At 40.4% G+C, this 13,889-nt stretch overlaps 1 protein-coding gene across 1 annotated transcript; it reads right to left on the bottom strand.

Annotated features, from left to right (window-relative positions):
- Positions 1-1,123: 1,123 nt before the first annotated feature.
- Positions 1,124-12,984, bottom strand: psmc1b (proteasome 26S subunit, ATPase 1b). The gene is made up of 11 exons (XM_030721314.1): positions 12,927-12,984; positions 12,385-12,438; positions 10,316-10,412; positions 9,756-9,880; positions 9,480-9,665; positions 9,132-9,260; positions 8,939-9,035; positions 4,649-4,838; positions 3,343-3,494; positions 2,739-2,893; positions 1,124-1,441 (listed from the first exon to the last, which is right to left on the bottom strand). The coding sequence occupies exons 1-11, from the start codon at positions 12,927-12,929 to the stop codon at positions 1,307-1,309; spliced, it is 1,323 nt and encodes a 440-aa protein (XP_030577174.1). The 5' UTR covers positions 12,930-12,984; the 3' UTR covers positions 1,124-1,306.
- Positions 12,985-13,889: the final 905 nt, after the last annotated feature.

The following is a 13,889-nucleotide window of genomic DNA, read 5'->3' as shown; positions in this document are numbered from 1 at the left end:
TTCAGCAGTTTAAAATATACAAATAAATCGATATAAGATTTGCAAGGCAAATAAGTGATCATTTACATATTCCAACCTATACAAGAAGAATTAAATGCATTTCTGATGCAATGTTTATTTTTCTGTTCTTTTCACCATAATATGTGGGAACCTAAGAGTTTTCTTCACTTTTTGAGATAGTAGTATTAAAAACATCTGCAAGTTAAATTAAAACTATCAAAGTATGCCGACAGCACGCTGCATCAGCCCCCATCAGTGCGAGTGCGCTCACGGGGGCTGTTGAGAAATACCCGGCCCCTGAGTTTGCCTTGAGCTGACAGGGCAAATGTCTCATTAAAAAACACGCCCCTCTGCCGGCCCCAGCGCGCTGCGCTTGATTTAAATGTTTCTCCCACCCCCCCTCATCCATCCATTTGCTAAATGTGCTGCGATGTGCGAGCTGCAGTTGAAATGCGTGACTGATTTAATAAGGGGAGAGGAGTTTGCGAGGAGGGGGGCTGCAGAACGGCAGCAGCAGCTCGGTTCTCACTGGAGCCCAGCGAGCGGTTTGATGCCCGGTGCTGCATGGGGGCCGCTTTCTGCTGAGCAGCGAGTTACACATGGCTCCACATCAAGAGGAATTAAATCAACGCTGCCGCTCTCCGTGTGTCAGACTGCAGCAAGGGCAGCTTAGCTGGATTTACTTAACTTGAGAGACTGATTTGAATAGGAGGGGGCAAAAATGAAATCACGGGCTGCACTCATTTCCCTTGCCACAAACGTGCGCATCAACACAAACGTGCACCAAAATCTTTAAACACTTAAAAGTTAGGCATTAGTGCATTGACATTATGCAGCTCCTGGAGGCGATGGCTGAGTGAAACATTACAATCAGGGTGTTTCATCCTATTCTGAGTGTCTCTAAATAGCCAGTGTGCTGTGCTGCATGTGGGGAAAGCACAAAACAAGACTTTGCGTATTAACAGGACTGTTTATGACACTCGGGGCAACTGGAGAAATTACATAATTCATACGACTACCTCAAAATGTTGCCACCAACCAATGAACCCTACAGGAAGTTAACAGAAAAGCAGATGCTGCTGTGAACTGGAAAAAAAGAAAGAAAAAGATGAGTAACACGCAGTGATTGGATACATTTTTTGTCATTTTATTGTTTTAACACATAACGGTAACAAGAGAGCAGGATAAGCCAGACATGACGTGCGCAAAATATATCAAACGACTCAGGTGCTGCCTCCTCTCTTCCACGCGGCAACAGATAGTGAAGGGGTGTGGGGGATGAGAAAGAAACAAAAATGTTTAAAGGTTAGAGGTAAAGCCCCTCTGGCGTGCCCTCCTGCTTCTTGTACAGGACGTTCTCCTTGGACTTTTTGAAGTCTTCATTGGTAACTTTCATACGGCGCTCTCTCAAAGCCATGAGGCCCGCTTCTGTGCAGATGGCCTGAAGGAGAAAACACAGGGAGAGCAACAAGAGTCAGACTGGAGTTCAGCTTTTAAAAGCAAGGAAAAAAAAAAAAGCATTTTGTACAATCTGAAAATAAAGTAAAATGGTTGTGACAACACCAGCAACAATGCTGTAAATAATGTATTGTTATTTAGATTCTTTGGGTTTATCCTCCTGCTTCTACTTTTCTCCACTGTTAAGATGTGACACCTTTGAATGAAATTTTAAGTCAAACAGGACAGCTCAGAAAATTCTGCCGCCATGACCTTGATGCTGACACCAAGAGAATGGGTTACAGCTGCAATCAGCTGGAGAGAAAAGCACCCCAGGACCGTGATGCCTGGAGATCCCTTGTTGACAGCCTACGCCCCCAGGAGGGGTAGCAGGCAGAAATGAAGGGTGAAGTGCTCAACAGTCAGACAGAGCCTTAAGGTTAACAGGAAAAAAAAGACATCCCTAAAATTCAAACTTACTGTTTGCTATGCAAAAGTTACCATTTAAATGTAATTCTCCCATGTGCCACACGAGGGCAGCAGAGCTGTGTGAGTGATCTGAACACTTTGGGTCAGACCTGTTTTAATGGGGAGCTTAATATAGTTAATTAACTGTTGACGTGAAAATCATTTAGAAAAATCAACCCCCGCTTGTTTTCCTTCGAGCAGCCTTTTCTCTTTTTTATTCCCCGTTTTGCTGAGCCACAGTGAGAACTGGCTCACTGCCAAGACCTCACACAATCAATAAGTGGCTGCAGCCTCAGAGCCAGGCCAGAGCAAATGAAGAAAGCAGTTCACAGCTCCCCTGCTAGGATGCAGAGTGGCCGAACATGCTACATGTTTCACCTTTATGTTTAAACAGTGTTAAGGCCGCCCCCCCCCCAAAAGTCTAATCATATGTCAGAGACCCATCTGTCTCTGAGATACTTGAAGTTGAGCATCTTTTTTTTTTTGTCCACAAATTGACCAAAAAAAAGCACAATTTAATGAGGAATTCTTCACTTTAATAAGGAGAAACAAAAATATTTTAATACTTTAATAGATCATTTGAGCTGGGTGTTAATGCTAAAGTGGTTAATAAACTAGGGTAAAAAGCTAAAAAAAAATGATCTCTTGCTCATACCATCACAGCTGTAGGACCAGGAGTGAAAAACAACTTTTGTTCAGCTAGAATGTGTCATTCTGTGGCTTCATTTTACTGGTTTGTGTGCTGCTTTCTACTAAGAAAAAGTGGGCCTGCCAAGTATATAAAACAAACAAGCAAGCCAACAGCAGAGAAAAACCCTACAGTTTCCTCTTACCTTGATGTCTGCTCCTGACAGGTCATCCTTTGCCAGGATGAGGTCATCAAGGGTGACATCATCTGCTACTGTCATGCGGCTGGTGTGGATCTGGAAGATCCTCCTTTTGGTCTTCTCATCAGGCAGGGGAAACTCAATCTTACGGTCGATTCTCCCTGAGGAGTAAGACAGAAAACAAAAACATTACAACCGACTGCAGCCCTCTGTTCTGCTATGAGCCCTTACTCTTCAATAATTACTGCCAATACTCAAAATCTGTTTGTTCTACAACACTAAACACATTCAGCTGATCAGTCATATATTATTAATACAGCACCGTAACACTCCCACACTGTACATAATCAGGACTGTTTGGTAAAGCGTTAACAGCAGATTCGTTCAGTGAGTCTTTTTCTGAAAAACACTGAGGAAGAATTTTGTGCTGGTGGTGGCGGATTAGAAAGAATAAATATGAATAGTCACTTCCAAAAGCAGAAAAAAAAAAACAAAAAAAAAAAAAACAATCTGACATTTCAGTTTCCACTCTCTGCAATGACTCAGCAAAATGCAGCCATGAATGTCAGTCTAGATCACAGCACTGTAGATATGACAGACTCGCACTGACCGGGTCTGATGAGGGCTGGATCGAGCGTTTCTATCCGATTGGTGGCCATGATAACTTTAACGTCTCCCCGCGAGTCGAAGCCATCCAGCTGGTTTAGCAGCTCCAGCATGGTCCTCTGGATCTCCCTCTCGCCACCGGAGTTAGAGTCATACCTACACAACACAGGCAGTGACGCACCACATTAGAATGAAAGCCATGCCCCACATTCTCTAACAATCCTTGGACTCGCCCGCGGTCTTCCATCAAGCACGCTTCATTTGTGTGGCACCTTTTATACGGCTTGGAGCGATTCAAAGTGAAGGCTGAAAGCTTGTTGTCATTTTTAAACTAATATGAAAAGATGAAAACTGGAGAATGTGCTGAGCAGAATGCAGACCTTTACCACGGAGCTGTCAAAGCAGTGTGCAGCCCAGTAACCCTGGGTCAGAGTTTCATACAATAGAACATAGAAGAGCAAGAAAAGCAGTGTTGAGAGTGGAAGTGACACACACACACACACACACACACACACACACACACACACACACACACACAGCTGTGACATGTCACTCAGTGGATATGGATAAAAAAACTGTTCTGAAAGTATTTGTACAAGTAAAGTAGGGAACAGTGCAGCTTTTAATTGCAAGGTAGGGCCATACTTTCCTAGAAACAATATACAAGGGATCCTGAAATCCAGGCCTCGAGGTCCAGTGTCCTGCAGGTTTTAGATGTGTCCCTGATCCAACACACCTGATTCAAATGGCTGAATTTCCTCCTCAGTATGCAGTCAAGTTCTCCAGAGTCCTGCTAATGGCTTCTATATTTGACTCAGGTGTGCTGGATCAGGGACACATCTAAAACCTGCAGAACACCGGACCTCGAGGCCTGGATTTCAGGAGCCCTGCAATATACTGTGCACCACTACTTTATGCAAGCTGCCTCATTTCTTTCTTCACATTGCAGAGATTACTGCTAGTGCATTAAATCATAGCCAGTGGTCCAAACTGAAGCAGGGGAGAGGGAAAATAATGTGTAATTAAGTAAATAAATAACTAAATAAGTGAATGACACTGCGGTGTAATTGATAAACTCAGCATCCTGTACGTGAGAAGATGATGAAAACCCTGCAGCAGCACATCACCTTGTACTGTTAAAGTATTACAAAAATAAAACTGTAAAAAATTAAAACATCACACACATCACACTTACTAATCAACACCTTGGCATCCCCTTCCAACTCCTAAGCAGCACAGGTAAAACATTCTCACTCCTCTGACGCTTTCAGTGTCTCGGTCTAAAATAGCTGAGACGGGCCTCCGTTTACCTCTTTGTGCCGATGGCATCAATCTCATCGATGAAGACGATGGAGGGGGCGTGCTCCTCTGCTACCCTGAAGAGTTCTCGCACCAGCTTGGGCCCATCTCCCAGATACTTCTGGATCAGCTCTGAGCCCACCACTCGCAGGAAGGTGGCTGATGTCTGATTGGCTACAGCCTTGGCAAGAAGCGTCTTACCTGGAACGCGCGTAACAGAGGACGGTTTAGAATATACAAGCCTTTAACAGAAAAATACAGTTCATTCAAGTTCAAATTTCATTTGAATCTTGGTTTTTAGTTTCAATGCAGCACCTAGATCAGATTTTTGAGAGATCTCAGTTTCTCTGTGACCACGAGCCTGCATTCATTTGGAGACATTTTCAGTAAAATGGCACAGCAGAGAGCTGATCAGTCCTGTGGCTGCTGACAGGAAGGCACGGTTTCTAAGAAGACTTAAGCAGTTTCCCATGATACAATCATATATTATGTTGCAGGACTACTCACTTAGCTTTATCACTTTCCATGCATTATGCATTTACCATTACTGGAAATGTTTTATTAGACATTAAAAGGATTTTATGAAGCCTAGTAATAAAATATTCAACAGTGACCAGCTAAAGTAGGGACTCTATCAAATCTGCACAGTTAACTGACACAATTTCTTCATATTTCACTGAAAGAAAATCAACTTCCTGCAACAGCTGAAACACCAACAGCTGCTACTGCTCAGTATATAAAGGGATCGAAAGAAAGATATGCATCTGGATTTCTTTAAAAAGCTATAAAGCAGTAAAGGAGTAATGCCTAAACAGTATTAAGGAAACCAAAAACCATCAAAGTTCCCTTAATGATGCCATTTTCAGACTGACACTGCAATGCTATGTTGCTATGTTTACTTGTACCCCCTTGAAAATTATATAACAGATATCCAGACATAATAAATGCATCTAAATAGGCAGCTTTGGACAAGTTTTTTTTTTTTTAAAAGTTAAAAATGGAATCCACAGTGAACAAAGGGTTTTTTGGTTTGTTTTCAATTCTATTTGTAACAGGAAGAAACTCCACAGTATAGAGGTTTACACATTTACTTGACAAGCAAAAGGTCGCTGGTTCAATTCCAGCTGGAGACACAAATCCCCTCTGGGGTTGCGTCAGGAAGGGCATCTGCAGTACAACTCTGCCAAATCAAACATGTGGAGCTACCGGCTGTGGTGACCCCTTGTGGCGAGGGAGCAGCCAAAACCTTCTGTAACAGCAACAACACCAAACAAACATCTTCTTCACTTGTTGAGATCTTCTTCAGTGAAGAACTGATTTTATGGAAATTCATAACATGAGATGTTCAGTCTGACTATACTTTATTATTGAGATCCACACTATCAGCATACACGAGGGGATTAAAATATTATAAACACTTTTAAATGTGACAGAGTTCAGTACACAACCAACCACCATGATTAAACAGGATTATTGATTTTCTGACAATTCTGTAGATTATATGGAATCTTTATTAAAAAAAAAAAAAGAAGAAGAAGAAAAAAGTACACGACAGGGTTTTTTAAAAAAATTTCATCAGAACAGCTGTATCTAATAAAGTGGCCGGTGAGATCAGATATCGCTGTAATGTAAACCAAGCCAAGGTCTGTCCTGCACTGTGCGAAAACTTTAAGAAATTTTTTGTGGAAAAAATTTCTGCCCTCAGCCCTTCATCACCTCAGGCTGAAACAGGCTCATCTGCACCTCCTCCCAGCAGAGCTGTCTTTGAGCAGTTTGAGCCTGTCACACTCTCCACACTAAAGGAGGTGATTCACAATATGAGACCTGTAAACTCTCCCACAGACTGTGTTCCGTCTCGCCTTTTTAAAGAGGCTTTTGATTCAGTGGGACCAACTATCCTCGCTCTGATTAACAGTGCGCTTGCATCTGGTTGTGTTCCAGCTGCCTTTAAACATGCAGTTGTACAGCCTCTAATCAAGAAGAAGAACCTTGACCCTGATGTTCTTTCAAATTACAGACCAATTTCTAAATTACCATTTTTATCCAAGGTTCTTGAAAAAGTTGTTTTTAAGCAACTTCAAGCATTTTTAAGTGAACATGGAATGTGGGAAAAGTTTCAGTCAGGTTTTAGAATGCGTCACAGCACAGAGACGGCTCTTTTAAGAGTTTTTAACGATCTGCTTTTAACTGTGGACTCTGGTAGTCCTGCAGTTTTAGTACTTCTAGATCTGTCAGCTGCCTTTGACACTGTGGACCACGAGATCCTTCTATCCCGCCTAGAACATGAAATTGGCATTAAAGGCACGGTTCTGACTTGGTTCAGATCTTATCTTACTGATAGAAGTTTCTCTGTCCATCTAGGAAACTGTTTTTCTACCACAGCAAAGCTTTCTTGTGGAGTGCCTCAGGGGTCCATTCTGGGCCCAATTCTTTTCTCATTGTATATGTTGCCTCTAGGGTCGATTTTTAGGAAACATAATATTTGTTTCCACTGTTTTGCTGACGACATCCAGGTGTATATGCCCATCAAACTGAACAGCAGAGATCCATGGGAACCCCTGCTGAACTGTCTAAGTGACATCAAGTCCTGGATGAGAAACAATTTCCTAAATCTTAATGAAAGCAAAACCGAGGTCATATGCTTTGGTAAATTTGACCCCTCAAGCTACTCCTCTGGCACTCCGAGTCATTTGGCTCCTCACTGTCGTGATGCTGTGAAAAATCTGGGTGTCATTTTAGATAGTAGTTTTAAAATGGAGAAGCAAGTAAGTGCTGTTACCAAAATCAGTTTTTACCAACTCAGAGTTATTGCCAAGGTAAAACCTTATCTCCCGCAGCAGGACCTGGAAAAAGTTATTCATGCTTTTATTACTTCCCGCCTGGACTACTGTAATTCTCTGTACTTTGGCATAGATCAATCATCTGTGCGCCGCCTGCAGGTAGTCCAGAATGCGGCAGCTCGTCTTTTAACCGGTTTAAAAAAGCATGAACACATTACCCCAGTCCTGTCATCCCTTCACTGGCTCCCTGTCCGTTTTAGAATCGATTTTAAGATTTTATTGCTTACTTTTAAAGCCTTAAACGGACTGGCACCTTTGTATCTGTCTGAGCTGCTTCACTGTCACACCCCTGTAAGAGCTCTGAGGTCATCGAACCAGCTGCTCTTACAGAGGCCTAAAACTAGACTAAAACAGAGAGGTGATCGAGCTTTTGCAGCAGCAGCACCAAAGCTATGGAACGATCTACCTCTCCATATCCGCACAGCTCAGACGATACACACATTTAAATCTCTATTAAAAACACATTTCTTTTCCTTGGCATTTGGCTGCAGTGCTACCTCCTTTTAGATGATTGTTTTATGGTATTTTATGGTACTTGTTTTAAATGTTTTAATTTTTAATTTTCTTATGTTATTTATTGTTCTTAATGTTTTTATTTATTTATTTTTATTTTATTATTTTATTTATTTATTTATATATTTTTATTTTTATTTAGTATAGTCCTTGGGGTTACAGATCTTGTACAGCACTTTGGTCAACGTCGTTGTTTTAAATGTGCTTTATAAATAAACTTGACTTGACTTGACTTGACACAGACAGCAACATGCCTTTTTCAAATTACTTTTTAAATGATGTTTTGAATCATTTTCTGTAATTTTCAATGTTCTAGATATCTGCAAAGAATCCTAAAACTTTTCCATAAAATATTTTAAGGAAATCTATCACTTTATTCTTAAGTTAAATAACTATTTGGATTTGAAAGCTTAAAAACAAATTCAAAGAATCTGAGTTTGAATCTGATCTAATGCAACTTATTTTAATGTATCAAACAATTAAATCCTGTATATAACCTATAATTTTGCAGCAGCCTGAGGCAGGGATGAAAGCTGTGGTTGTTGCCTTTTCATTCCTCTGATATGAAGACTTTATTCTGGCGTTAACTGACAACTAGTTCACAGACGCTCAGCATAAAGTAAACATTTCTTTGTTTTCAATTTATTTAAACAAACATGATGCGGAAACATTTCTATCTGCACTTCTCAACAGTAACTTTAGACGTCAAAGGTCAGGCCACATATATATTTGTACACATATCATACAGATACTCTATTATTTGTACAAAAGAATTACAACTGCCCAAAATCATTCTCTTAAGAGCAGATCATTTCCTAACGAATTCTTCTAAGAAGCAGGATGAATGTAGAGATGACATGAAACCAGATTCATTCATAAGGTACAACCTCCCTACAACATGGCTAAAGCTTCTGTTAAGAGTGTAAAACTCACTGTTCACAGACTTACCTGTGCCAGGTGGTCCATATAAGATGACTCCTTTGGGAGGCTTAATGCCCATCTCCTCGTAATACTCTGGATGTGTGAGAGGCAGCTCCACTGACTCCTGTTAGAAATAATAATAATAATAATAAAAAATACCTTCTGAGAAAAAGATTTTGCAGATCTGGGTTTAAACATATGATTGTGTCAGTTTGTGTACCTTAATCTCCTGGATCTGATTGTCCAGTCCTCCAATGTCAGCGTAAGTTTCTTGTGGGGCTTTTTCCACCTTCATCACTGTCACCAAGGGGTCAGTGTCATCCATCAGCACCCCAATCACAGCATGAACCTGCAATGATGCACAAATACAAGACAGCTAGTGTAAATTTTTGACATCAGCTAAATTCAGATTTGGGGAAGTTGGTCAGATTCGCTGATCCTTGATCAGTGAATAGTAGTGAGGTGGTGCAGTTGGGTCAAAAACACTGTCGGGAAATTAATTGATACAATTTTTCTTTTTTTTTTTTTGTCTTCACTAAAAATAAGAAAGAAAATCCCCAAGGGTTACCTTGTGGTTGAGCAGGACAGAGCAGCCTGGCTCCAGCAGATCCTTATCCACAAAGGACAGGATGCTGACATAGTGTTCTGATCCCACTGAGGTGGACACAATGGCATGGTTGTCATCTATGATTTCCTCCAGAGTGCCTACAGACATGGGGGTCCCCCGCAGGTCATCCACCTTTGACCTCTCCTCCTGTAAAAACAAACAGTATTTTTGTAACTTCATTTTACGCAGACATACAACACAGGAGGAAGTGAGGTAACTTGGGGTGCAAATGCTGACCTCCTGTTTCTCTTCCAGGGGCTTCATTTGCTCCTGGTTCCTGATAAACTCTTCTTCCATAAGCAGGTAGTCTTTGATCCGTTCCTGCTTCAGCAGCTTCAGACGGCACTGCGTATGAGGCGTAACTAAAAACAAGCACATGTTGAATGTCAAAATAATATGCATATATCACCCTGTTTATTCAAACACAAATATTACGTCACGTAGACAAAAAAGTTTCAGCTTTATTAATGGTCTTTCCTCAAAATATCAGGGATAAGAGGCAAACAGTATCCAAAGCTGTATCCAATGACCTCAAACAGAATACTAAATAAAAGTATGACAAAAAAAGAAATGATAATTAGGATTGAAAAACTGAACAGATTTTCCATCTAGAGGAAAACAAGTTGACAGATCGTCACCCTCCTAAAATAATGGCCTATGGTATTTTTTTTTTAAACTACAATTTTATTTTTGCCTAAATCTTCAAATTTTCAATATTGGGTTGGGCTTTTGGTGTTTTCTGATTTTAAGAGGGTGATGATATTTATTCACAATGCGAAGCTTTTCAAGTCCTTTACCCAATGGCAGTTTGCTTGCAGCATCTGGTCCCTTGGTCTTCTTCTTTTTCTTGCCAACTCTGGTGGGTATGGGAGGCTCATACTTCTTTTTCTTATCCTTCAATTAGAAGAAAAAGTAGGATGTCAAATATCAGAAACTATAACAGTGGGAAACATCAGCTACAGTGTTTATATTTAAACATACATAAACACAGGTCAACTTGTCATGTAAGATTTTCAAATACATAAAACATAATAACTACAAAACAGCAGTGTTTTTACTAGTTGCAAAGATAAAAGGCATTAAACTAATGGAAAAAAACCCACTGCATGTGATTTATATTACTTTCATCCAAATCAAACTGTTCAGTGATCAGTTCTGCCCTTTGAGCGTGGGCAATGTCACCCTGAAATTGATTATTCCCATCATGATGGAAATGCTTCATAGATGTGATCAGAGGAACTTTGTAGTGAACTTTCCCTCAAACCGTGATGCCAACAACATGCAACCCACAACACAAGGAAGCCACCAGGTCCCCTCGTTGTAGATGTAAAACTCAGGTTTATTCCTTTAATTTGGCACTCATCTGTTGCACACAGATACATAGAAAGAAGCACATGGAATGGAAATATAGTATATAAGGCCAAAACTGAGTCTGCACAGTTCTAAAGAGCTTGAAAGTCAGTATTTGGTGTGACCACCTTTATTCTTCAGCACAGTCTGAACTCTCTGAGGCAGCTTTCTTCTCATTTCTTTAAGTAGTCTTCAGGAACAGTTCTCCAGGCTTCTTGAAGGACATTCAAAGCTCTTCTTTGGATGTTTCTGCCTTTTGTTCTGTTCTCTGTCAGGATGATCCCACACTGCTTCAATAATGTTGTGGTCCGGGCTCTAAGAAGGCCAATCCATGACTGATGGTGTTCGATTGTATGTTTTTCTACCTAGGTATGATTTTATTGCATTGGCAGAGTGTTTGGGATCATTGTCATGTTGAAAAACGGAGTTGCTGCCAAACAGATACTTTTCAGATGGTATGGCGTGGTGGTGGATCAAAATCTGATGGAACTATTCTGTGTTCATAATTCCATACAATAACTGTCGTACCTCTCCTGACCTCCTCCATACATACTGACAGATAATAGTTTGAATAAAAAATGTCAAATTTGGATTCATCACTCCATCAGGCCTGTTAGAACTGATTTTCAGTTCTTGTGTAATTTGGCATACTTCAGCTTTTTCTCTCTGTTTCCCTTCCTTAAGAATAACATCTTGACAGCCACTCTTCTACTGAGACCATTTCTGCAGAGGCTTCAGTGAACAGTAGATGGATCAGATGAAGGGCCAGATGCATCTCTCAGGGCCTGTCAGGTCTTTGCTGCATTTTTTCCTTTTTCTTAAGGATGCGACTTTCAGAAACTGTTCATCTGCAGTAGATAGTTTTTTTTAAACTTGCGATGACTTCTTTTGCCCTTCACTTGTCCAGTTTTCTCAAACTTTTCAAGGATAGACTGCACATCTTGCTAAGATCTGACAAGTTTTCGGCAAGTATCTCTTTGGGAATCTTTGACATTTTTTGTGGATTCATGAAGCAAACGTGAACAAATTGTGTGTGTTTTTTTTGACAGGCTGTCTGTAATGTACAGACAACACTGGTTCATCCATTAAGTTAGCTGCATGTTTATGCTTGAATGTTTCACATGTCAGAGTTAAATGGCTTCACAAACAAAGAAATGATCTAGTCAGGTACAAGGACTGGACTGAAAATGAGCATCCAAATAAAAGCTTTGAAAGCCCTTCAGAAAGCCTGGAGAACTATTTCTCATGACCAAAAGCTTTCAAACGCTCCACTCTGGACCCCGTTTCAAAACGCATCGTTTTCAATCCGTTCTCGTGTAAACGGGAGGCCAAAAGCTTTTTGAAAGCTTTCAAAAAGGTCTGGGTGCTTGGAAGCAAAACATGAAAAAATGAGGGGTGGCTCAAGACCTTTGCACTATACTGTAAATAAGAGGTAATTACTAGAATTTGTTCAGACGTCACTGCAAAGACCAATTTAGGCTACCAAAACAATCAGCTTCAGCTGTGTCATTCTCACCTTGTCATCCTTCTTGCCTCCTCCCGGACCGTGGCCTCCACTCTGGCTTTGTCCCTATAAGAAGATCACACTTGTGTAAACACAGCAGAAATTAAAGTACCATTGCATTTAGCCTCTTACAGACGGCGATATCCTGGCCTAAATAAGCAGTTAGCTGAACGGTTTACTTAATTTCTCACAGTCGCCTGGAAAGTGCCAGCGCTCTGCTTTTTAACCTGGGGAAAACAGACTCTAACTGAGAACCTGTTTTCCCTTTTAAAACATTACTAACATTAGCAAAACAGGCAAAATCCTCGGTCTAAAATATGAATGGCTTCGCTGTTGAGAGTACGACAGCAACCGAGGAGAAAGCAAATGTCGCCTTTCGCTCGGAGGCTCCTGTTTCCCGTATTACTCGGCAAGTTACACATAAAACAACCGGAAAGAACGTGGCAGCACCAATATTGAAGTTTAAAGCGAGAGGAATAAAGTAAAAAATAGCACATAATAGATTTTAGTATCATTAATTCACGAGCCGTAGAGAAAATTGCTTGCTCACTTACCATTGTTGCTTGTCGCTCTCATGTGACGTCAGACTACGGCAACACTCCAGGACAAAAATGCGTCAGCAGGAAGATTGCTCGGGTTTCAGACCGGTTGGTAGAGGGTCCGTGTACTTTTTGGTCATGAAATGAAAATTAAAAAAATATCCGTTCTTCGTTTTTCGTATATCCGTTTTGAAACGAAAAACGAATAACTTAAAAAGTACACGGACCGAAGAGGACTTTAGTGTTTTCATTTAACATTTTGTATCGACTATGTCGAAAAAGCCATAAGACAATTTGACATGATATTAAATATTGTGGTAGTTCCTGTGGGATAAGATAAGAAAGGGCCGGTGTTTCTTTTATTGTGCAGCCTGTGTGTGCACAAACGTGCTTAAGCTGAAAAATTGGCGCTTCACAAAAAAGTAGACAAACAAATAAAATACAAGGACTTTTTTAAAAATATCTTTTTTGGGGGGGACATAGACATTGGATTTTGCTCCCAGCTGATTTTAGTATGAAGGATTTTTCACGAAGACTCCAAACCAAATTTTAAACATGTTTGGCAAAAACAGTATCACCACAACACCACAGTAAGGGAGTATAATTAAAGGGAAACAAATGTTTTAGAGAAATTTCGTATAAACTTTCATTATGTTAATAGCATCATATGCATGTGTGATATTTTGTTCAAATATAAACACAGTAACTAAGGCAAATACCTCACCATTCGCTGGATTAGTAAAATGTGAAGCCACCTACATTTGTATGTAGTTTATAATGCCACGTGACTCTTTGGCCATTAGTTGACTTTAAACAACAATATCAGACTTTCAGATCTATCATTTTTAGCTTTGCTCTGACTTTCTGCGGGTTACTCACTGCACTCTGCTGCAATTAGAAGACTGTAATTTACGCTTTTTAATGACAATTTTTTTTGTTGATGAAATTAACTTTAATGAACATCACACGTGGTGTTTT

This window comes from Archocentrus centrarchus, chromosome 24 (assembly GCF_007364275.1).
Source record: "Archocentrus centrarchus isolate MPI-CPG fArcCen1 chromosome 24, fArcCen1, whole genome shotgun sequence".
In the NCBI taxonomy this organism is placed as follows: Eukaryota; Metazoa; Chordata; class Actinopteri; order Cichliformes; family Cichlidae; genus Archocentrus; species Archocentrus centrarchus.
The sequence above is the reverse complement of the archived record's forward strand: the minus strand, read 5'-3'. Positions and strand labels throughout refer to the sequence as shown.

Coding starts and splice junctions, on each gene's coding strand:
- psmc1b (XM_030721314.1), bottom strand. Junction 10,413..12,384: donor GAGGCAAGAAGGATGACAAG/GTGAGAATGACA, acceptor TTCTAATTGAAG/GATAAGAAAAAGAAGTATGA. Junction 9,036..9,131: donor ATCAGATCCAGGAGATTAAG/GTACACAAACTG, acceptor TATTTCTAACAG/GAGTCAGTGGAGCTGCCTCT.